Source organism: Ruditapes philippinarum, unplaced genomic scaffold, assembly GCF_026571515.1.
Source record: "Ruditapes philippinarum isolate M1 unplaced genomic scaffold, ASM2657151v2 ctg3630_1_1_1_1, whole genome shotgun sequence".
In the NCBI taxonomy this organism is placed as follows: Eukaryota; Metazoa; Mollusca; class Bivalvia; order Venerida; family Veneridae; genus Ruditapes; species Ruditapes philippinarum.
This window is the reverse complement of record NW_026856243.1, coordinates 51,867-77,459: the sequence shown is the minus strand read 5'-3', so window position 1 is coordinate 77,459 and position 25,593 is coordinate 51,867. Positions and strand designations below refer to the sequence as shown.

Sequence of the window (25,593 nt, the reverse complement as noted above, 5' to 3'; positions counted from 1 at the left end):
CATATAGTAAAAACTTAAAAAAATCTTCTTTTAAAGAACCAAAAGAGTTAGAGCTAAGATATTTAGCATGAAACATGTTCTAATAAGTGTCTACCAAGTTTGTTCAAATAAAAGCCCTGGGGTCAAAATTGACCCCGCCCGGGGGGTCATTGATTTTTCCCTATATATGCATATAGTAAAAACTTAAAAATCTTCTTTTAAAGAACTCAAAGAGCTATGGTTAAGATATTTAGCATCAAACATGTTCTAATAGGTGTCTACCAAGTTTGTTCAAATAAAAGCCCTGGGGTCAAAATTGGCCCCGCCCCGGGGGTCATTGATTTTCCTTATATGTGTATAGCAAAAACTTAAAAAATCTTTTTTGAAAAAACCCAAATAGCTAGAGTTAAGATATTAAGCATGAAACATCTTTTAGTGAGTGTCTACAAAGTTTGTTCAAATAAAAGACCTGGGGTCAAAATTGGCCCTGCCCCGGGGTCATTGATTTTCCTTATATGTGTATAGCAAAAACTTAAAATCTTCTTTGAAAAAACCCAAATAGCTAGAGTTTAGATATTAAGCATGAAACATATTCTAGTAAGTGTCAAAGTTTGTTCAAATAAAAACCCTGGGGTCATAACTGGCCCGGCCCCAGGCGTGTCATTGTTTTTAACTATATGTGTATAGTAAAAACTTTAAAAAAATCTTCTTTTAAATAGCCCAATGAGCTAGAGCTTAGATGTTTAGCATGAAACATTTTCTTATGGGTGTCTACCAAGTTTGTGCAAATAAAAGCCCTGGGGGTTGGGGCGGCCTATATACAGGTGAGCGACCTCAGGGCCATCATGGCCCTCTTGTTTAATAACTGAACCAGATCTTTTTTTTTTTTCAAAATTACTGTAAACTGACATGAAATCAATGTCTTTTTTCCATGTAAGTAACCTTTGTTCCATCTTCAAATTTTGTTAAAAGTTGTAATTTTGTATTTCTTTTAACCTTACAGGTGGAGTTTTCTTGTTTTTATCAATTTTCACAATTATGAAAAATCTTTTATATGTAATAATGTATTTTGTTTATTACTGGGCCATTTTTTTCTTTTTAAAGAAAATATAAAAACACTGGTGGTGTAAAGAAAATATTCAGTTTTGCTTATTTCTCTTTCCCTGGAAAATTCATTGCAGCATCAGTGGCCGAGTGGCTTGAACTGCCGACATGAAATCACTCACTAGGGTGAGTTTTATCCAACCAGGGACTTTGTATCCAAAGGTCTAGGCCATGTAGTTACAGGCAAGATCAGTTAAATGTCTGAGCAAAATAAATAAATGATTCATTTACATGAGGGAATAAGCCAGTTAGATTATACATTATCAGTTTATATTTACTTTGATGCCTGAAATAACAATCAGAAGGGTACCTAAAGGTTTTTGTGGAAAGATACTATTTGACCTTAACACTGTTGGCATTAGGAAAGTTAGATTATTTTCTCCACTTCCAAGTAATTTGTTCATCCATTTCGTCTGTGGAATCCTGAATGAAGCTTTATCTTCCATATCTTATGCCCTCCCCCAACATGAATTCAAAGATTATTGGCTGAATCTTGTATAATGTACTTGTCTTGCTTTAGAATAGAATATCAAATCAAGTGAATTTGGTATCCATACAATTGTGTTGAAATAATTATGCAAATGGATTTGACTGATTACCACAGACTTGGGGTCAATCATTAATCTTTAGCCTGCCAGCAGCAACCCACTCTACCCTTGTGACCAGTGCAGGCCAAGGTTAGCCAGCACATCTGTAATTCACCGTTCACTTTTCCCTAAAAGTGAATACACCAGATTATGACCAGAAAGATGAAGGAGTCCATTTCAGATAGTTAATATGGTAAGGGTTAACACTGCTTAAACTGAATACACAAGATCTTGGCTTGTAGTAATGACTAGTAATTACCAAACAATTCTATACAGAGTAGCAAAATATAAGAGCTAAAGGCAATAATACCGTATTCTACATTGTTGATATTCACTATATGCAGTAAGAAATGACCTGGTTCAAGCCCTATATATAAGGAGGAAAATTAATAAGAAACAAAAACACTTTTTATCGTAATATTTGTATTTAATTGAGCATGGAATTATACAAATAATTACAAAGATGCCATGAAAGTTTGGTAACTAAATGAAAAGAATTGGTCATTGAAGAAACATAAACTTATTTCAAATGTTGTATATAAACAAGTTATATGGTTACAACATGGTAAAATTTATATTGATATTAACTTATATTATAAAACAATATAATATCATGAACTTGATCTTATAACACCAAATATCATGAACTGATTTATAAATATGAATATTCATTAAACATAGCCTTTGAGTTATCAATCAAATTCAACATTCATAGAGGCATTTATAAATGTGTATATCAAATCATGAACCATTATAAAAAAGAAAGAAAGAAAGCCATGTGGTTATTAAGGCATTGTGTAATGAACTATTTTTATCATGAACGAGGGTATTTGAACTGGGACATTCATTAACTATTTCTATATACAATATGGAAATACAATGTACATCACTAACATGCTTAAGTGCTATCATTTGCAGTTTTAAGTGATATCCAATGCAGTTGTATTTGATATTTAATTGTCATATTGCCAATCATCAACTATTTTTACAGAAAATCATGAACAATCTTTAATGGGACTCCTTTGCAATTCTTAAAATAATCATAACTATTTTAAAAACTGGACCAAAGGGTATTCATAGTAGTTTCACATGATGTTTAACTGTCATCCTTGCAACCATATACTATATATATTTAATAGGTTTAACATATTTATTTTAGCTTGATTGCGAAACAAGTTCTTGCAACATATATTAATCACTTTCTAGTGCACTTCCTGGAACCACCCTTGGCCACCATTCCCCTTCTTTACCATATACTATAACATGCACAATTAATGAATTAACAGTGTACATTCTAAAGATTCAAGTTATTTACACAAGAAAGCTTCAATGAGTTTCACTAAGTCTGTAGCAATGTAGTTTGCCAAATATCAAATCTCTGGGCATTGCTTTTTTCCGTACAAGTCTTTATAAACTAAGTGACCCCCAGGGTAGTGTCAATTTGACTCCAGGGATATGATTTATAAGACTTTTGTAGAGGCCCATCTATAGATCATTTCTGTGAAACTTGGTCAAAATCTATGTAGTGGTTTAATTTATAGACAACAACAAATGACAGGCACATTGACATCACAAAAGCTAACTCCCAGCATAGCACTTTGTGCTCAGGTGAGCTAAAACTACAATGAGTTATGAAAAACAAAATGAGCCGCGTCACGACAAAACCAACATAATGGGTTTGCGACCAGCATGGATCAAGACCAGCCTGCGCATCCGCACAGTCTGATCAGGATCCATACTGTTCGCTATCAGTGTCTACTTGTTATAGGGTTTGTAAGCGAACAGCATGGATCCTGATCAGACTGCGCGGATGCGCAGGCTGGTCTGGATCCATGCTGGTCGCAAACCCATTATGTTGGTTTTGTCATGACGCGGCTCAAACAGTGTCTGACCAATAATCATTCCTAATGCATTTGACTAATGAGATCACATAGAAGTATGAACTATTTCCTAAATAAAATTAGCCATTTATTTATTCTATCAACTGCTTCCCAAAATTCATTGAATTAAAAAAAAAATTCATATGCATATCTTTGATTTGAACATTTTTCATACTCATTATTATTTCATGGGACACAAAAAATTCTTAGAAAATCTGCAAATGAAAACAACAGAATACAACTACAATTCTAACTAAATATTATCCATATTTTTGATCTCCGAGACCTTGACTGTATCGATTCCCTGGACAGGCTGTAATGTCACATTTGCAAAGTTCTGAACTCGGTGACATTTCTGGATATTAGAATTATAATTCCTTTCGTCAAAACCAAACCAGGACTATTTCATAATGCCATATTTTAGTAGCACTTAACATTTCTTACTTAAAAAGTTCACTTGGTCCCGTACAATTTCTTTTTCAAAGTCAGTACGGACGTGGAGGCATTCCGTAAGTCATTAAATTTGGTTGTGCATTTTGAAACAAAATTGTCCCTCCAAGTTGTTGTTGGGCGATCTGTTGTTGAGGCTGAACTTGAAGTGGGTATATTGTCTGTTGTATGAGCGGCTGTGAGAACATCATGCGTGGGTTACCTTGTTGTTGCTGCTGTGACACAGGCAGATTTGAACGTTGCTGTACTTGCATCGCCATCTAGAAGTAAAAACATTAGTTAGAATTTTGTTCCAATTTTTTTTATCCAGGTTTTAAGTCACATCGACACTGTAATGATCATTGGTCATTTTCTTCACAAGTGGAGGAAGGATATGGGTTTACTTCCTGTATGATTCCTGCCATAAACAGACACCTATGTAGGACAACCTTCTTGAAAGCTTCCTAACAAACATTGAATGGACCAGCAAACAGTAACATTGCTCTGTACTTTTATAGCATAGATTTATCATTATTGAACCCTGAACAAGCACTAACTCTGTCAATACTTTATATGAAAATTGGACTTGCTGTCTCAATAGAACTGTTAACTATTATGAGAGGGATTTCAATATATCAGCCTTACAATGAGCAGCTGAACCATTTTGTTTTATATCTGTTTTTAATGCTGATTTCAACACAGATTTCGTCATATATTTCCATGGTCGCCTCACCTAACCATCTATCCTGGATATCTTACCAGTACTTACATGTACCAATTTCTCCAAAAGTTAATGACAACTTATCCCACATGATTTCTGAATCACAATGAAAGACAAATTATTATTTGAATCATTAGACTCAATGACCCTGGGTACAGGTAGTCATGGAGAAATTTCATCACGCCGGAGGATCCAGTCAGCCATCCCAAGATAACAATCCCCTGCCATCCATATTGAGGTACGTACCCTGTGCCAGTTATCCCAATTCTTTACTGATGGCATAAATCCAAACCAAAATGGGTTAAAATATTTTTTTTATAGGAAAGTATGTATATGTATTGCAGTCATTAAAGAAAACCTCTTCATTTAATTTTTACAAAAAATAAAATAAAATTTACCTGTTGTTGACTTGGGAATCTATTTCGTTGTAATTGTTGTAACATATTTGGCTGCATCTGTTGTTGCATGTTGAACATCATATTTCCAGGTGCTGATCCCGGCTATAACAACAAACATTAATGTTACACTATAATGATCCAGCGTAAAAAAAAACAAAAACCTTTTTTATATCAAATATGCATAAAATTTGTAAATAATCTCAGTTCTCAATCAGGATTTTTAAAGAAACTTTATAATCCATAAAGACAAGGATGGGTAATCTTTTAGGCCAAAGATAGGTAAATCAATAAATTGGTTTCTAAGTAAAACAAAATTAAATATCCCTAGTTGGACATACATGTACACCTTAAGAACAGATGGGATAAGACATACATGAAGCAATAATAACATATAATAAAGCAGAATATATTACAACTTATGCATAGAGGCTTAAGAAAGAGGTAGATATATGCATAACAGCAGAATATTCCCAGAACTAGTTTACAGCAGAGAAATATTTCAGAGTACAAATTTAGCTTCAAATGAGATTTTAAAATGTTTGTTGATGTTTAGAGACCGTTAAATCCTTCATGCCCCACTCCACCCCACATAAACCATCTTTTCAGTCAAATCCTTAACCAGCTATATTTAGATAATATGTTTTCCAAGCTGTGAGTTTTTTTAATAATCCATTCAAACTTTAAGGGATTTCAATATAAAAAAATCAAGAAATGTCCCAAAGACAGCATGCTTGACAATTCTCAGTGCTCAAGATTAAAGCAAGGGGCATAACTCTGTAAAAAGGATAACTCAATTTTATGGTACCTTTGCCCATCATGTTAGATAATCACAGCGGAACAAGTGTGTGACATTTCAACCCATTACTTTCAGTAATTTTGTATCCAAAAACTTAACCAAACTGTGATGCCAACACTGGGTAGAGTACAAAAGCTCTCCCTATTTTTCTAATAGTCAAGCATAAAACAACCAACAGTCAACAGTATAGAGCCTGGTAAGACTGCACTGATGTACGCACTGATGCTATCCCTACACAGGTGGCAAAGACTTGTTGCAGGACAATGGTTGGATATTTTTTTCTAACATTAATTCAAGCTCTTATCAAGTCCACCTCTTGGAAATAACTAGTATTAGTGATATACTGGTAAGCGGAAACATTTTTGAAACTAAAGTAGGGTTTGAATCCACCACACTGTCTAGGTTGAGATGCATGCACCTTAACCAAAGAGCCATGTCACCTTTTTTTGACATTTGGTATGTTTACAGTAAAAATCATAACTAATTAAGCTATATGACGACTTTTACAGCTATAACACACTATGCTATACGGACCTGTCTTATGTTTTGCATGAGCGGAGACGACATTGGTGGGTTAAACTTCGGACTAACCCCTGGCCGACCTTCACCCCGCTTTTCTTCTTCACGCTGTAACGCCATCGTAAGATTATCCTGAAGTCGTCTCAAATGATCTGGTTCCTACAAGCATTGAGGAAAAGTTCCCAAATACAATACAAGACTAGTATAGTTCTCATGCAACAATCCATTATAGATACAAGAATTCCACATGCAAAGATTTTGGAAAAAAACATTTATCCCATATAAAGCTCATTTTGTATGATTCACTTCTTTGAAACAGTCATAAACAAAGATTGTTACAAAGGAAAGATATAGGTATCATAATACTTGTATCAACCAACAGTATAATGTCTAGCCTAGTCAAGACTGCACAGAACTCAAGGTTGGTCTGGCTTTATACATGTAGTCACAGTCTAAATTATCCTTAATGACAATATATTCAACCTTTAACATACTGGAACACCAAAAATGAGTTGCCTTTTACCACCAGTATATAGACCTGGCCTGCCAATAACGTCCATAAATCTGAACATTTTCTATACTGTCAGCTGAACAACTTTAAACTTTCAAAATGAAATCCCCTAAATTGATAATGGATAGTTCCAAAAATGGAAGCTGGACAAGTCCATTTTCATAAATTTAGCAGGATTAGGGTTTAAGACATGAAATATTTCTTAAAGCAGCACTGCTCCAGATTTTTGAAAACAATTTATGAAATCTCAAAAAAATGTTACAATGAGTAAAAATGTTGTTAAGCATACAAATTAGGTATTTTTACATTGCTTAATAAGCTTGCTACTGCTTTTAACTCGTTAAAATATGCATGAATTTCTCTTTCTCTGTTTAAAAAGAGAGTAAAATTTTGGTTATAAGAAGAATAAAATTGGTAAAGTTTTGCACACAAAAAAATCAATATTCAATGTTACACCTTAATTGTGAATAGTCATACACCCTCTTAAACTTTAGACATATTTCTCTTTAAGTTTGAGTTTTACTTTTACTTATCTGAAGGTGTGCCAGTTTAAGATATAAAATATAAATAATATTGCATCATTACAACAGAATTGCATAATGTATACAAGTAAACACTTGTTGTAAAATGATGTTCAAATGAGGAATAGATTGCAAGTAATCACATTTGTTTAAGACAGATTTTATTCACTAGTACAATAGAATTAAGTCAGAAAGTTAACTAATTAATGGCATACAAGATGTTATGGCCGAACATAATGAAAATTCAAAGTGTGCAACTATCTCAAAAGCATTTCAAAGCAAAATGAGTAAATACTAAAGTTGTGTGATTGTCATAATAACCCTCAATGCATTATCATAATAAAAATAATAGAAATAATTGTAATATGGGGTAAAATAACGTTGCTGGAGTACTAGTACTTACTGCAGGTGGATTAGCACCACTGACTGAGGTAAGAGGCCCTACATTTGTTGTTGCTGACACAGGAGCACTGGCTGATGATGGAGTAACATTTGAACCTTGACCCTTTTGACCTGTTAAATATATAATTTTTACTTGTGTGCAAAGTACATTCTACCAATAAATTATCAAAATAATAAACAAAAGCTTTCGGAGTTGCAGCGTGTTGCACTTGTCTCAGTGCTGGATAGTAAACTGCACTTTGATTTAAAGGCATAATTTTATGTTTTGTTTATACAGGTGCCAGTGATCTTGACGTGACAGGTAGAAATCATTAAAATGAAACCACATATTAAGTATCATTGCATTAATAATAATATTGTTAGTATAGATTTTTATGACAATAAACAAAAAAAAAAGCTGCAATCACTAAGTTATTACAAAAGCTCCAAAAATTAGAGCTTAAAATATTTTTCATATCTATGTTTTATTTTGATTCAAGTCCAGATTGAAGCTTTTCTTTGTGTCAATCATTAATGCCTTCCCTCAGAAAACAGTTAAAAATATATAATTTCACATCCCCTCTGCATTTACACATTGATGTAAGGAGGCAAGCCTTAGTTCTGGGCCTCAATACTTGTACCTATAGATACCTATCAACCCATCACCCTTGGGAGACTAAAGGACTTGACCTAGTTAGGACTGCCTCTAAACTAACATATAGATGAAATTAAGCAAGGAAGCTAGCAGTATGCAAGATTCAAGCTCATGATATCTCAATCCAAAAGCAGTCATCCTAAAATTAGACGACTGCTTCAATTATCTTAATAAAAAAAGCATTATTTAGCTAGTCAGAAAATGTTGGCAGGTCATTACACAGATATGAAGCATCTTTCAGAAGAAAATAGATTAATTTACAGGTGCTATAAATAAGTCACGATCATAAAACGTTTTATCATTACCTGCATTTACTGAACTAGTTGTGTTCACAGCTGATGTTTTATCTTTATTTGTTTGTAGACAGGTATGCATGTGTTGAGGCCAGTGGTTTTGTTGGCACGGGTAATCACAGTAACTAGTATTCCAACAGCAGTAAAATATAGCCTCTTTTCCACATTGAGCACACTGTAATATCATTAAATATCCTAGTTCATATCATACATAATGGGAAAAAGTTCAATATTTTACAAATCCTGAAAAAAAAATCCTGTATTCACAAATTTTAATCACAATTTATGAACAAAAGGCTTTCTAAATGGCATAAAAAAAATTCTAAAAACTCAAGCTAAGTAAAGTTTATATTGCCTTATAGTTGATTTTTAGCTCACACAAAAACTGTTAAGGTCATAAACTGACTTTAATCTTTACTGGTGAAGACCTTAAGTAAACCTCCAAGCATTGCTTCAGTCACCTACGCAAAAATAGAAACATTGACTTCTTGGAAGTCGGAGCTGTCACTGTAAATAGCTATAACTGTACACAACCATTATATACCGAAAGCTATACCCGTTTATAATTATCATATACTGAAGTTAATTTTTATGACAATTACCAAAACAAATGCATTTATCTGATTGTTTTGAAAACAAGGCCAAATCATAGTACTTTGTGAATAGCCCAAAGCACACTCCTTTGGAGTAATTGGACCTATGGTATAACACTAAATTCATCCTAAATAATTTGACATTTAACCAAAATGCACTCATTCACCAGAATTTTTGTACCTGTTCACAAATACCCACTCATATATGCACATGAATATGAACAATTTACCCATTGTTTTTTCTTTGCTTCCTTAATGGCAAGTTCTTTCTCTGTCTGAAGTTTTGTAGTTAGAGCTTTAACAATCTGATCTTTCTCTGAATCCCAGCCCGACTTCATCTCAAACATTGTAAGCTCTGAAAAATACAAGGAACCAGTCAAGAAAATTGTAAAAACATGATCATTAAACTCCTTCCATGCTTTGTTTGTTTGTTTGTGTCATTTTACGCCTTTTTCCAACAGTATTTCAGTCATATAGGCGGGTAGTTTCCTAACCATCGTTCCTGGAGAGTTACACCAGTACTTGACTACCTTCCTCCGCGCTAAACTACCAAAGCATCTCCCGGGGATCGAACCCAGGCCAGAGAGGTAACTGGATTAGAAGTCATCAACTCTAACCACTCGACCACGGAGGCGGTATTTCCATGCTTTAACTCTTACAAGTGGTAGGGTTGATATTGATGGAAAATTTTGTATCAATACAAACACTGCTAGCCCTATTATAAAGCTAACTTCAGTATAACCCTTATAGGCCTTGGCTCCAAAGTTACAGAGACAGCAGATAAATGGCTTACTTTTATTACAATTGTGATTTATGTTTTTCTTTCAAAAGTTTTCTGGTCGTTTTTTTTGTTTTTTGTTTTTTTTGTTTTGTTTTTTTTTAAATATAATTTGTCATATTTGACAAAATAATACATGTTTACCTATTACATTGTTTAAAAAAAATTATCGAAATTCATTAACGGTAAGTTAAAATCATTAGCGTTACATGTATCAGCGGTGGGTGGGGTAATGCGGTAATTTCGCAATGAGCGTTATATATCACAACTTTGTTATAATGTGATATTTAACCGAGCGTTATAATGTGGTTGCAGTGTATATCAAAACTAACATCAACAATAAATATCAACTTAGATAGCAAGTACATATAGAAGCATTTTGTGATATAAACTGTCAGCATGGTGTTATAGATGCAAGTGTTAGACATCACAAATGTAACATTCTAAAATAAAGTATGTTTTCATGTTATTATTTTCTCAATGACCAATGAAAATTAAAATCAGGATTTAGGCTATATAAGGGAGAGAACTCACATCTCCCTTCAGACAAGCCACAGAAAGAAATTGTTTTTAAATTGTATCCATACTCCAACTTGAGATTATCAAATGTTGTCATTTGATGATAACAAATTATATGTATACTAAAAAGGGCATCATTATGCCAGTAGTACAAGTTATTTTGCACCTCAGTGCAGCAACAGGTCAACTCCAGGAGTTGACCTAGTCTGCACTAAGGTGACAATATCCAGGTTATATTTTAATGCCGTCTGCTCAATATTTGGTTCAGTTTAAATACTGAAACACCTTCAAGCAACAATGGACAGTCCCAAATTAAAAGGAGGGAAAGTCCATTTAACAAATTCAGCAAAAACAAAGATTAAACGATCTTACGGAAGTTATGTTTCAGCTCATTCAACTCGGCAAAGTAGTTCCACCTCGCCTGTTTCAGTTTTTGGTTCATTGATTCTACAGATTTCGCATCACTTTTTTCTTTTATAACCTCGGAACACATTTCATCTACGGTCTCCTGTATCTTTTCCAATAACTAAAACACAAGCAACAAAATAAACAACACAAAATATGTTAAAACCACAGTAAATATCATGAATGAAATAGTCCATCTTTTAATCTGGACAAAACCATTCATAAATATCAGAAAATATTTATAAATTTTCTTCAAATGACATTACAAAGTGCATTGTCCTACATTTTGTGGTTTTTGAGAACATTGTTTGAATTGTGTGAAAATTGAACATGCAGCGATAGTAATTCGCACAAAGCGGTATAATTTGGTACCAAAATAAATGAAAATAACCTTTCTTTCTGCACTTAAGACACCAAATCAATCATTTTATTGACATCTGTTCTTGTAGAAATCCATATAAAATTTTGTTCGAAGGTCTGTAGTCTACAAATGTTCTTTGCAAGTGACCAGGTTCTATATTGTTAGCTAACAAACTTAAATTTTCATCCAAAATTGATGACTAACAGTTCCAAAAACAGAAGCTGGAAAAGCCCATTACAAGATACAAGAAACTTAATTTAAAGTCGGTTTACAAATTAGTGAAATTACAAGAAAGATTAGCTAATATTAAAGCTATTTACCTACAATAACAAAGACATAAAATATATTTACTAATATACATCAGATCTGAAAAGTAAAGAAATTCGGCAGGTTAAGGATTAAAAGCATACCTTCTTAGAAAATTTCTCTGCAATCTTGCTGCTTGAGGGAACTTCATCAATATTGTCTACATCTGGAGGTTTTGCGAAGTTCTTATATGGTAAACTAGACTCCAAGGTTGACGGTAAGCCCGATTCCATATCCATTGTACCTGAACTGTTGGTAAAAGTATATAAGGAATAGGGTATGATGATAACATATGATGAAAACAATTTTGTTTTTTTAATAACTGGTTAACTTAGACCTCAATTTGATCAGTTTAAAATGGAATCAAAAACTTTAGTTTATACTGAATTTATAAGAGAGTGAGAACACGGCCATTTTCAAGACTTTGAATGAAACATATTTCCATTTAATTGTGTAGGAAGCTATAGTATAAACTCTGCAGAGCTCTGCAAAAAAATGACACTTTTAAATATTACAATGTTACTATTTTCTCTCAGCTATTAAATAGGTTGTTAATCAGACATGGGTCAAAATTCTACATTAAAGTTTGCAGTTATTTAGCTAAACTGTAGGGGAACTTCAGGGGCTACTTTGTGTTTAATTTCTGGCATCTAGAGTAGAACCACTCTTTGTTGCCTCATTTAAACTAGACTGGAAATAAATTCAAAATAAATTGATACAAAAAAAACAACAAAACATTTAATAAATTACCTAAAGTCTTCATGAACTTCATCATCATCTTCTATATCCATAAGTTCGACATCTTTATCATCAAGCTCTTTAGACTGTGCCTTGTTTATTGGTGATATTGATTGTGCCTTGTTAACTGATTCAGTAGATTGTGCTTTGTTTAATGGTGAACTAGACTTCCTTCTTCTATTATTCAAATCACTAGACTGTGTCTTGTCCAATACTTTGCTTGAATTTTCTTTTTCTACAGATTTAACAGATGGTACAATGTCTTTATCTGTACTAGCATTTGGTTCAGAAGTGTTTATTCTACGTTTGGGTGCAGTGTCAATTTCCACTATTTTGTCTTCGACACAAACTTTCTTTGGTTTTGTTAACTCCTTTTCTATATCTAGAACATTAGGGATAGGGTCAATATGAGACATTTTACTTTTCCCCTCAATTTTCTTTGACTTTTTGTCATTTCCTCCATCTTCCAAATCTATAACCAGCCGCTCAGTGTCTGAATCTTCATCACAAATTTTGTCTATAAATTCACCAGAACATGGATCCAGGGTTTTTCCATCTATGTCCATTGATTTACCTTTACCTTCATTTTTGGACACATCTTTTCCTTTTAAAGAGTTTGAATTCTCAGCACTTTCTTGCAAAACAGAACTAGTTAAATCAGCCACTTTGGAGGACTTTCTTTCAGAATTATCACTTTTCTCAGTATTTGTATCACTTGCTTTTGATATCTCAACGGGCAAATTTTTGTCTTTTTGATGATCAAGTTCACTTTTATCTCCTGGCATATTGGTAGATTTTGGCTCTTTATTTTGTTCATTTGAATCAGGAGCACCAGAATGTTTTTCAAGAGTTATTTTAGATGAATCATCGTTAAGTTTTCCCTCATTTTCACCATCCTTTCCACATTTTTCATTCAATGATATTCCATTCTTGTCTTGTTCATTAACTTTCTTTAAGTCAGTAAGTTTTGCTACATCTGTATTTGCCAAATCCATTTCAGAGTTATCCTTGCTTTCCTCAGGTGTATCTTCAGATTCACTTTCTTCAGAATTATCATCACTTTCCACTGTGTCCTCATTTTCGTCATCATCAGTACTATCTTCTTCATCATCTTCATCATTTTCACTTATTACACTGTCAATATCCTCTACTTTTTCATTATCCATACCTAATTTTTCTTTACATGATTTTATCATAGTATCTAATTTCTTTCTATATGAATCTTTTGATTCAGTCTCAGTTTTACTAGTTTCTACCTTTGGAACATCAATTTCTTTACTAACAACATCTGTCTGTTTACTTTCCAATTGGTTATCTGAACCTGCATTATCAACCATCTTTTGTGGCAAGTTTTCCTTAACAACTTCAGAAACAGAGTCTAGTGATTGACCTTCTAATTTATTTTCACCTATTATTTGATTAACATTACTGTCACTTTTTTCTGGACTACTTTCATTACTAATGAGTTTACTTACTTCATCAGCATTAGCCACATGTTCTTTTGGTGGCATTGAATCATCCACTGTTTTAGACTTTTCATCTGTCAAGTTTTTTAATTCTTTATCTGTAACCTCACCTTCTTTCACTGGCTCTTCAACAAGACCTTTCAGTTTATTTTCAATCTGCTCTATTAAATTAGAACTTACAAATGATTTTTTAATACCCTTTCCAGTAGCTTTATCTTCAACTGTTACATTTCCTGTCAAATATTTCTCTAATTCAGATGAGTCTTGTTGAATACCTTTATTTACACCAGATTCTATTTTATCCTTATTTCTAGATTCATCAGATTTATCAGTAATATCATGTTCAACCTGTACAACATGTTCTTCATCATCATTAGCTTCCACTACACCACATTTTCCATCTACAACTGGTATCTTTTTCCCCTTTTCTGGGCTCAACTCTAGTTTTTTCAAACTCACCATGGCATTATATTTGTTTCTTATTTTAGCAACAGATTTTCGCAGAATGTTTGGTTTACTACCAGAAAAGGAAGAACTATTTCCAGTCTTAGATTCTTTACTTTGTGATAACCTGAGAGAGTTGTTTGGTTTGGAGGGAAGTTCTGGTTTCAGCGTAATTGGTTTGTAACTGTCACTTTTGTCATATGGTGTTCTAAATGGGGCATATTGAAAACCACCAAATTTCTCTCTGTGGAAAAAAAGAGAAAATACAAATTATTGTGTATGAAACTATTTGTCAATATATTCAAGTCTTTTTTTGCTGCCTTACATCACATGTTCAAAAAAAGTCCCATTCAGAGAGCCAAAATGTATCTTTTCTTTCAACTTGTTTGATGAAAATCCACAATTGTTGATTTGTCGTCATTGACAAAAGATGTCAAAGACTTGAAAACATGAAGAGTAGCAGACATTAAACTAGTAGACTTTATTTAATCAAGTTGTCTATCATAAATTATGTCACTTTCCAACACATGATTTTAACTTTTTCCCCCTATTTTATTATGATGGCATATCAGTACTAATTTTCGCAATTCAAAGAGCCCAGACACATTCACAAAAGATTGGAATAAAAAAAATACACTGATATAAGAAATAAAAGTTCAAAATTCGCTATTTTTTTTAATCCATTTACAACACTCTTCTAAAATAACTAAAGAAAGTTATTTATAAATAAAATACAGTTTATACTACATGTATCTTAACAAAAATGTTTCCCAATTATTTATAGATTATTTTTCATCACTCAAAATAAAGTCTAGCAAAGATTTATCATCATAAATTAAAAATTTTACCGCAGTTTCTTAACATGAAGGTTAAGCTCCTCAATAGCCATATCTAGACCATTGTTTTTCTTTCCTTTCTGTAAGGAGGTAGGTATGTTTTTAGACAACAAGAAACACTGAGATACAGGAACCCAAGACCTGAAATATAGCCATGAACAGAACTTGATCAGAAATAAAATATCATATATATGTTACGTTTAACATGTTTCATTTTTCCAGCCATGGAAAGATGTCAATAACACCTTATATTTGATAATATACTTTTTCTTGCTTTGAAACTAAAACTTGTTATTAGTGTAAATTATTTCAGTGTTAAAATACTTATGAGAGTGGTTGTTGTTGGATTTTACATTGCATCAAAACTGTAAAGATCATATGGTGCCTTTCCAGCTTTACTGGTGGAGAAAGACCTCAGGTGGCCCTACATGCAGTTATTAAAGCACAAACAGGCATCTGAGAAGAACAAATCATCCATAACCTAGCTTGATAGCTTCCTCACATAAAAAGAAAATCCAATGTCCCTGCTGACATTCAAACCCACGGCTGGGACATTCAAACTCACAGCTGTGACATGCAAGTGGTATGTAGTCAAGGACCTTAACCATTCAGCCCCAAAGGGAGAGATAATCTAGTGGTTAAGTGTTTGCCTCTTAACCAATTGACCATAGGTCCGAACCCTACTCTGGTCACAACCATGTTTTTTACACACCTACATCAGTTCAAAAGTGGTTAAAAAGAGCAGCTTTAACCTATTTCACAATTCAGAATTAATAAATATGTTTAAACTAAAAATAAAACTGCCAACATTGTATGTTGATATGGTATGGTTAAACTGCATGGAAATTCAGGCTGTTCCAGTTCTTTACTTGTACCATACTGTTAAAACTTGCTAAAAACATAACCAGTGCTGAAAAAGATGATGATTTATATAACTACAAGATTACCTGTCATGTGCTCCAAAGAATCGCACATCAACCTGTCCATCAACTTCTCTGAGCGCCTTTGAAGGCCAAAATGGATACCCTTTTAACTTAGCCCACACCAAAGTATGAGGCACTCTCTGAAACAAATTAAATGAAAATATATTTATCTTGTACAAATTCCGCTTTTGTAACTGTGTAAAAATGATGCTGCACGGATGTGCATATATCATGATGCCATATGCGTATACAAAACGTTAATTTGCACTTAATGTCAGCTTTTCACTATAGGTGCATCTTTAAAAAAAACAACTCTTGTAAACAGTCTCTTTGCAGGGTATGTGATAAATAGATTATTATGTTTGTGTAGCTTTATTACTAAAAGACTCTCATAATATAATTTTGTTCAACTTATTCAATAAGTTTTAATAGATTCAATATTGAACCCACACAGATTCTATACCCTGAATTTGTACCTTCTGAATACTAGCAAATAGAATAACAAACCTATGGTACAGGTTCATAGGCATACAAGCCTATCAGATTAAAATAGAAACTTTAGATATTCATGTTGAAAAATGCATCAGTTCGAATATCACTATTTCAATGTTTTACCAACAGAGAATTTCCAAAATGTGTTTTGGAAGTCTAAACCAGTGATAATTTTTACAGCTAAGTAACAGAAAAAATTCTCAAATACAATACACTGAGGTAGAAGACAAATAAACCAGTCAACTAAATAGTCAGAGATAAACATGTGTCTTGTCGTGACTTTGCAAACCTGCTATACATAATGCAAATGCTCTTATTACGGAACTAATTGAGAATGCCTCATTCATTGTGAAAGCTTGAACCCTTAACCTGCTAGAAATGTAAATGGTTATTAGCCTTTGTGACCAATATAGAGCCAGACCAGCCTGCACATCAGTCACATCTGTGTAGTTTGACAGGCTCTATACTATTGATAGCCAAAAACTTGAGACTTTTTTTATCTTCAAAATATACATTCATATATAGTTTCAATGGCAATATAAAAACTTTTTGCAAAAGTATTGGAGAGCTATTCATTTTAACAGACTGTGAAACAGATAATGATGATAAATATACAAAACTTACAAGAGTAGACTTTGTTACAGTTAATGAGTAGACTGTGTTACAGTTAATGAGTAGACTGTGTAACAGTTAATGATGATAAATAGACAAAACTTACAAGAGTAGACTGTGTTACAGTTAATGAGTAGACTGTGTAACAGTTAATGATGATAAATAGGCAAAACTTACAAGAGTAGACTGTGTTACAGTTAATGATGTTAAATAGGTAAAACTTACACAAGTATCAGAGAACCATTCATCATCTTTACGAACACATGAGTTGAGGTAGCAATCTGGACACAGCTCAATTTCATTCATCTGAAAATATATTACACAATAAATTATAATACTCTAGGCATATCACTTGTCTTGAAAAGCAACAGAAATGCACTGAAATTCAGAAATATAATTTGCTCAACAAAGAGTAACAGCATTTGCCACCAGTATTGCACATCCATGCAGTCTGATCAGCCTCTGTTGGTAGCTTAATACAAGCATTTTGATAATGAAATTTAACTTAAAATAGACTGATTTCACTACTATCACTGTATAGACAATAAGGCGACTTTCCCCCATTCCTGGTGGAAGAAAACCTTTCCATATACTTCTCCAGGTTTGAGTGAACACCGGAAAAGAACCACTGACTTTCTACATAAGATGTTTGTTTGTTTGTTTGTTTCATTTTACGCCTTTTACCAACAGTATTTCAGTCACATAGGAGGGTAGTTTACTAACCATTGTTCCTGGAGAGTTACACCAGTACTAGACTACTTTCCTCCATGCTAAACTACCAAAACATCTCCAGAAGATCGAACCCACACCAGAGAGGTAACTGGATTAGAAGTCATCGACTCTAACCCCACGACCACGGAGGCGGTATTTGTACATAAGATAGCTGTATAGGTCCCCAACATTATAAAGAATCCCACCCAAAGCTCCCTTGCATGATTCAAAATGACTTCATGGGCAATTAATCCAAAATTTGAAATAAGGCTGAAACTAGTAGATCAAAACAAATGATTTACTAAACAATGTCTGGTATTATTTACCATCAGTTTTTACTAATTTATAAAACTACATTTTCATCAAGCTTAAGTCAAGTGGCCTGTTTCACCAGCCCAGATTAGCTACAGGAAGGGGACTCGTAAATGATTAATAAAAGTTGCAAAAAATTGGTTGACACTTGTCATAAAATATATGTTTACTAGTATAATGAACTTATTACAAACTTGAATAATATATACAACATAAGAACTTCTGAGAATATAAGTTAAAGTACATTATCTTACTTACTTCATGTTTACATATTTTGATGATCATCTTAGCACTGTTGGTTAATTTATGGTGAGCTGAAAAAATACAGAAAATGATTGTTGGGTTACTTTTTATAAAATCCAGTCACTGTAATCATTCTAGATACAGTATACACATACCAACTTTTATTTTATGTAATTATACATACTTTTAAAATATCATGTAATAAAAATAAAAATAGAGGATATTTGTTTTGTTTACAGTGAATATGCTACATTGTATAAATCTTACTGAAAGTGAGAAAATTGCAATATTTAGACAAGCATGTTGATGGAGAGAAAATGTGGATATTATGCCACTTCGATGCATGATATATCACATTCATGTAAAACAAACAAGTTTTTTCTTTTCATTTTATGCCTTATAAGAGCAATTTTCAACTGTTTCCATTAATACAACTGGAAAAAGACCCGTGAACATGACAATGTCAGATGTTCAACAGATACATGAATGCTGCATAAACAAAAAGTAATTTAAGTTTTTATTCATTATTGCTGAGTAACTATTCACAATTATAGAGAAATAATGATATTTGATCTAAGAAATATGCTTTTTAGAACAAAATGGATAATATAAGATAAAACGCACACCAAAAATAGTCCGACAGAGCTATATCACCCACACTGTTGGCCATATACCCAGTATCTCACTGGTTAGCACGATACATTTTTCATAATCAATTTTACATATGTGATAAAATTAACTTCATTATGGTACATTCTACATGTTTTATATGATTATTATGCAAGACACATTTCTCGATTCCTGAAATACTTAATTCCATTACATGTGTAATATCGACAAACAAAAGGATATTTGTTGGGTAATGGTAAATTCTATTTATTCTGTCTAACACATATTTTTGAATATCTTTTAACAACAGAAGAACTCAATAAATGCCCTCTCATACTGATTTCAGTATGCAAGATCCATTCACTAATGGACTGTCAAATCGACCACAAGTCGGTTCAATAAAACTAGGTATTGGTATATTTCAGGTAGTGGACATGCATAAGCTTGTTATTTTTGTTTTATCACAAATCAAGCTTAAATAAATATGTTTAACCTTTACCATGCTATATATCTTAAGCAGACTTATCAATCTTTCTATCTGACAAAACCATTAATGAGCCATCCATGCAGTCTGATCAGGATCCATGCTGTTCGCTTACAAACCCTATAACAAGTAGAGAAACTGATAGCAAACAGCATGGATCCTGATCAGAGTGCGCAGATGCGCAGGCTGGTCTGGATCCGTGCTGGTCGCAAACCCATTACGTTAAAGATTTGTCGTGACGCGGCTCATTCGTCATTTTAGGGATAATATGAGAATAAGTGCTGAGCAGCTAACAGTGCAGATGTGCAGAGCTAATTTTGGTCTGCACTGGTTACGTTGGTAAAATCAGTTGTGGCCAAAAGGCCTATGAATTAAACAAATATTTACCTCCATTATATATGATACAATTATGAAGGATCCATTTGGCGTCGGCAAGCAAGGCCTCTGTACAACCATACATCTTCTTCTTGATGTTCTGAAATGTTTTACATCCACTGACAACATTTCAAAATAACAAATATTAACTGTTCAAGGATAAAATCTGGCATAGTATTTGCATTATTATATGACAATCAATTTCCCCTTTTATGCGATTGATGGTCACAGAAGTACAAAGTGTGTATACAACAGTATTTATCTGGTACTAAACATGCATAATTTTTACTTGGTCACGATTTTTTTCCCCCTAAATAGCATATTCTATACCTGATTACTGAGGCCGACTTGAAAGTCATGTAGTACGGCCACTATGAATAAGATTGTATACTTTAATTCAAGTCATTTTAACAAAATCAATAAAAGGTAAGGTTTCTTTTTGTTTGTTTTTTTAAATATAAAACCTAAACATTTTATGTACTACATTTAGTTACATGGGTGAAAATTAAATTTTAAAAAAGTCCTCAAAGTTCTAAATTAAGCACTTCGTCTTTGAATAAGACTGCTTTTAAGTCTAAAAATCTTGAACTATGAAAACTTTCTCCCTCAAAGTTTGATATCATATATTTAAAGCTATACTGTATATATAATAAAGCTAACAGATATCTAATGTACACATACCCTCTCAAGAGTAGTAAGGTCCATCGGGTGAAAGATATAGTCTGAATAATTTGGAACGGCACTTATGTCTACTGGCTTCTGGAAAGGTTCACTCTGAAAATATGTAGACAAAATTTAGGTTTGACATTATATTAACCCTTCTACCTGTAGAATTTCTTGAATGGACTTGTCCACCTTTCTATCTGAACATAACAAATTGGCATTTTAGGGAAATTTCTAAAAATATGTACTCCCTGAATAGAGAACAGTGTAAACCATGATCAGATGCCACAGGTGTACTGGCTGATTTTGTTCTGCACTAGTGCATGTGTAGAATCTGTTGCTGCCAGCAGACTGAAAGTTATGGAAATTTCCGAGCAGACGTAAATCACTAAATGTGTTTGGAAGTGACCACTTCAAGGCATTTAATACAATGATACTATTTATGGCCATCATTATGCTAAATGCCTTTAAAATGCAATATATGAGTAAAATGATCTTGACCTTCAAATTCCAAAAATAACAAAGAGTAACGCAAAAAGATGTACTGACAATTGTGATTGACAATCATCAACCTTGTCTACATACTTAAATTACTTAATACACATTTATCATATACCAGTGCTGCTTTTGTGACTCTGTTAAAATTTGAAGTGTCATTTGCGTTATACAAACATAGTGTTTACTGTTAAGACACAATAAATGATAGTGTTACACTTTAGGTGTGTCCATAAAAAATGACTCTTTTACACTTTAAACAGCCTTTATTTTGGGTGTGTGATACACACAATGTCATATTTGTGTAGGTTCATTGCAGAATTCATTGAACTTGTTGAATAAAATAATATAATGCTTGCCAGAGACTCGCATCATATAATTTTATTCCCCTCCTTCAATAAATTCAGTATTAACACTCATTCAATATCCTCTATGTCTCTCATTAGTAAACAGTATTATGTAAAATTAAAACTCCCAACATTGATACATAGCAAATTGAAAGAAATTTTAATTATTCAATTATTTTTTCAATTCCATAGTTAGAATAAAATCTGCTCAGCTATACAGAAAAGGGTCCAAACTACAGGCATACATGTACCTTAATGATGGACCACGTTACGTTGTATCATTTACATAAAATGTTAAAATATCTTACCCCTGCATGTTTCATTCTTTCGAGGGCATATTTAAGAAGAGTACAAAGTTGTTCTATAGTCAACATCTCCATGGCTTTTGACCTCGTGTCAACACATTCTGCCCTCATTATTTTCTGAAAGAAAAAATGATCAAACTGAAAAAAAAAATCCAGTCAAGAACTTTTATAAAGATTTATCTACTGTAAATGTAAACATTGCTAAATGTATTTCACACAGAAACAGTTATTTGTGTCACTGTGGTATATGATCAAATCAATTAACAAAGTTAACAAGTAAATAATTAGTCAATTAATTAATTAAGTTATAAATTAAGTCCCAATAATCAATTAATTAATTGCTCTTACCTCACATTCAGGGCAGACCCAATCCTGAGGGAGCTCAGCACTCAAGCCAAGGCACCTGGTGTGGTATACCCTAGGACACAATTCACAGCAGACCAGCATCCCCTCTTTATGACAAAGCCAACAGAAATAGTCATTACAATTGTCCTGGAAGGAAAAGAATTGTATGATTAAATTACAATCATGGCTGAGATATACATATATGATAAACTGAGAAGATTGAAGGGGAACAGTGGCCTGGTCGTCAAGGTGTCTGCCTCTCAACCCAGGGACTATTGATTTAAGACCTATTTGGTTGACTACCAAGATTTCTCATATATAACCAGTACTGGTTCGTTCGAGGAAATGATCTCGATTGTGAATATTACAAGTTGTACAAACTTGTTTCACAACTGAGCGTACATGAATGTTTCACAACTGAGTGTACATGAATGTTTCACAACTGAGCGTACATGAATGTTTCACAACTGAGCGTACATGAATGTTTCAAAACTATAATAATGAGGTCATAAGATAATTTTTAAGGTTTCATTACAGTATTACAGTTATACTGCACTCTAAATCTTTATTAATTTGTATGGATATTGCTGATGTTGCTCTAGGTGAAAATTACATACATCAATTATAATGTGGTAGATTGCCGTTTCTGAGAGAGAAAAATGCATCAAAAATGGGTGGAATAAATTTTGTTGTTAATATTAAGGACAGGAGTTGGATCTATGAGGGAATGGAAATTTTGTTGTTTATGAGAGGGACATTAGTTGTTTTTTGTGAGAAAATGTTATACAGACACTAAGAACTATACCACAATCAATGTATATTTGAGCCGCGTCATGACAAAACCAACATAGTGGGTTTGCAACCAGCATGGATCCAGACCAGCCTGCGCCTCCGCGCAGTCTGATCAGGATCCATGCTGTTCGCTTACCAACTCTATTACAAGTAGAGAAACTGATAGCGAACAGCATGGATCCTGATCAGACTGTGCGGATGCGCAGGCTGGTCTTGATCCATGCTGGTTGCAAACCCACTATGTTGGTTTTGTTGTGATGCGGCTCATTTCTTAAACATTATTATCTTTTCCTTTATGAAACAAAAAGTTTACAGGATAAATCAATTTATACCTCGCCACTCCCATCATTTCTGCCGATTTTTCTCTTTTTTGGTGGGGGGTGGTCACCTGGTAATATTTCATTTGGTGTGATTGCTGTTGGTCTCTTTCTAACACCAGATGGTGGAGTTTTCGTTGCTGACACTGGGTCATCTACAATAAAAGAAATTGAACAATTCATCATTAAATGACTTTTTTTACAAAGCCCATGGTCAAGTCTATTGTTGTTTGATTTTTAACTTGTTCAAAGTCTTGAGAGAATTAATTTTCTGCAAAATTAAAATTATACAATAAAAATCCATACCCCTGCACTGAATCAACTTGGCAATTTATATAGATTTGCATATTCTATATTTTCAATATAGACTTTTATAAGAACACGTAACACTATTTATATACATGGTATGCTGTGTATATATTAAAAGCTAAATAAATCAATACCATATCTACTAGCTTAAAGTATTATATCAGGGTTCATACAAGTTACTTAATTAAGCACAATTTTATAGATTAAAGGCCTTCAAAATTGGAAGCAGTTAAATAAGGTTGTAAGCACTATTGCTTATAATTAATTAAAATTGAACTTCTTTCAATTTTCAACAACTTCATAATTTTTTGTACAACACTGTTGAAATTTCAAGGGTTTTCAAGACCATCAGTTAGTCAATTTTTAAGGGTTTTTCAAGATTTTTTTTGATATAATGTTTTATTTTCAATGTTTTTTTCAAGACACAAGTGTTTTTCAAGACTTATGCAAACCATGTTTACATAATTTCTTAACATAATTATGTAATAATACTATAACACATGCTTAAACCCACTCCAGAGTGTATCTATAAGCTTATATAACTTCCTTCACAATCAAACTAAAAATAAAATAAAATCTGTATAAACTAAACCTACTTTTAGTAATTTGCTTAATAATCTGATCCATTTCTGCTTTTTCCTTTGCAGCTGAGATCGTCATGGTGCCGTTCATCTGAATACTTCCCGTAGAGAGCCGTGTGCGTATTCCTGCTCCTTTAGGTGTGGTCTGGCTAAGTGGTACACTTTGTAAGCTCTGTTCACTAGGTTCTGGGTTAGGTAAGTTTGTTTGTTTCAGTGTGGATTCAGCAGACTTTGGAGCTTTTGGAGTGTCTTTGATAAAAAAATATTTTCTTTATAGAATGAAATAATGAAGCGAAATACTTTAAAAACAAAGTCTAATTCTAAATTAACAAGCAATTATCATAGTATTGCAAGCAATCCATAAGTCCCCTACCGGTAAGAGCCCAAGCAACATTCTGAAGGGCCATTGGCCATTCACTTAGGTTCCTATTTTAAGTAAATTTGTTGAAAAAGTTCTTTAAAAGTGATCACAGGAAACAGTTTTTATGTACAGACAGATGGACTGAAGGACACTCTAAAGTTATTTTTTAAACATCTCTGTTATCAAAATATAACATTTTTAAAATCCTATCATGATTGACGAAGTTGGAGTAAAAATTACCAATTTCTCAAAAAAAAGTCTAAGTTCAAAAGGGGCATAATTCTGGAAATAGTCTTGCTAGAGTATTGAACACTCACAAATGTTGAGTGATAATAAGAAACAATTATATGAAGTTTGAAGTAGATACATTCAGAAAAAGAAGTTATTAAAAAAAAACAATGTTTTTTTCATGAAAATTTTAAGTTCAAGGGAGGTAATTCTGATAAATTTTGTGCTAGAGTTGTGAACCTTGTCACATATGATGTGGTTGATGACAAGCAACTTATATTTAAAGTTTGAAGAAAATACCTTAAGAAATAAAGAACTTATAGTGAAAAAACTTAAAAACTAGAATCAGAAATCTTGAAATTCAGTCTATTTGTTGCCATAGCAACCAGAATTTTCAACATAGGAAGATAAGAAAAGGATGTGCATAATTTCCATACTGCCATCTACCCATATGTCAAGTTTCATAAACATATTTTCAGTACTTTTTGTGTTATCACTGGATCCAGGTTATGTGTAAAATTTGCCATATTTTCAATCTATTTGTTGCCATAGCAACCAGAATTTTCAACATAGGAAGAAAAGAAAAAGACGTGCATAATCTCCATACTGCCATCTATCCATATATCAAGTTTCATAAAAATATTTTCAGTACTTTTTGCGTTATCGCGGGATCCAGGTTATGTGTAAAATTTGCCATATTTTCAGTCTATTTGTTGCCATAGCAACCAGAATTTTCAACATAGGAAGAAAAGAAAAAGACGTGCATAATCTCCATACTGCCATCTATCCATATATCAAGTTTCATTAAAATATTTTCAGTACTTTTTGCGTTATCGCGGGATCCAGTTTTGTGGACGGACGGACTGACG

At 33.1% G+C, this 25,593-nt stretch overlaps 1 protein-coding gene across 7 annotated transcripts in view; it reads right to left on the bottom strand.

Moving 5' to 3' along the window:
* Positions 1-3,021: 3,021 nt before the first annotated feature.
* The window catches only part of LOC132745917 (MYND-type zinc finger-containing chromatin reader ZMYND8-like), a 59,227-nt gene continuing 36,655 nt past the window's right edge, over positions 3,022-25,593 (bottom strand). For 5 of the 7 annotated variants that reach the window (XM_060734933.1, XM_060734931.1, XM_060734930.1 and 2 more), the window contains 19 exons: positions 24,151-24,384; positions 23,261-23,400; positions 22,140-22,283; positions 21,795-21,908; positions 20,663-20,755; positions 19,994-20,081; positions 18,529-18,584; positions 17,473-17,553; positions 16,168-16,283; positions 15,233-15,361; positions 12,487-14,628; positions 11,841-11,985; positions 11,037-11,190; positions 9,598-9,722; positions 8,787-8,949; positions 7,849-7,958; positions 6,429-6,572; positions 5,099-5,200; positions 3,022-4,260 (listed from right to left, as the gene is read on the bottom strand). In XM_060734933.1, coding sequence (XP_060590916.1) covers positions 4,036-4,260; positions 5,099-5,200; positions 6,429-6,572; positions 7,849-7,958; positions 8,787-8,949; positions 9,598-9,722; positions 11,037-11,190; positions 11,841-11,985; positions 12,487-14,628; positions 15,233-15,361; positions 16,168-16,283; positions 17,473-17,553; positions 18,529-18,584; positions 19,994-20,081; positions 20,663-20,755; positions 21,795-21,908; positions 22,140-22,283; positions 23,261-23,400; positions 24,151-24,384 — 4,505 coding nt within the window. In that variant the 3' untranslated portion in view covers positions 3,022-4,035. The remainder of the gene's footprint in view (positions 4,261-5,098; positions 5,201-6,428; positions 6,573-7,848; positions 7,959-8,786; positions 8,950-9,597; positions 9,723-11,036; positions 11,191-11,840; positions 11,986-12,486; positions 14,629-15,232; positions 15,362-16,167; positions 16,284-17,472; positions 17,554-18,528; positions 18,585-19,993; positions 20,082-20,662; positions 20,756-21,794; positions 21,909-22,139; positions 22,284-23,260; positions 23,401-24,150; positions 24,385-25,593) is intronic. The other 2 variants (XM_060734935.1, XM_060734936.1) reach the window with 2 other exon arrangements.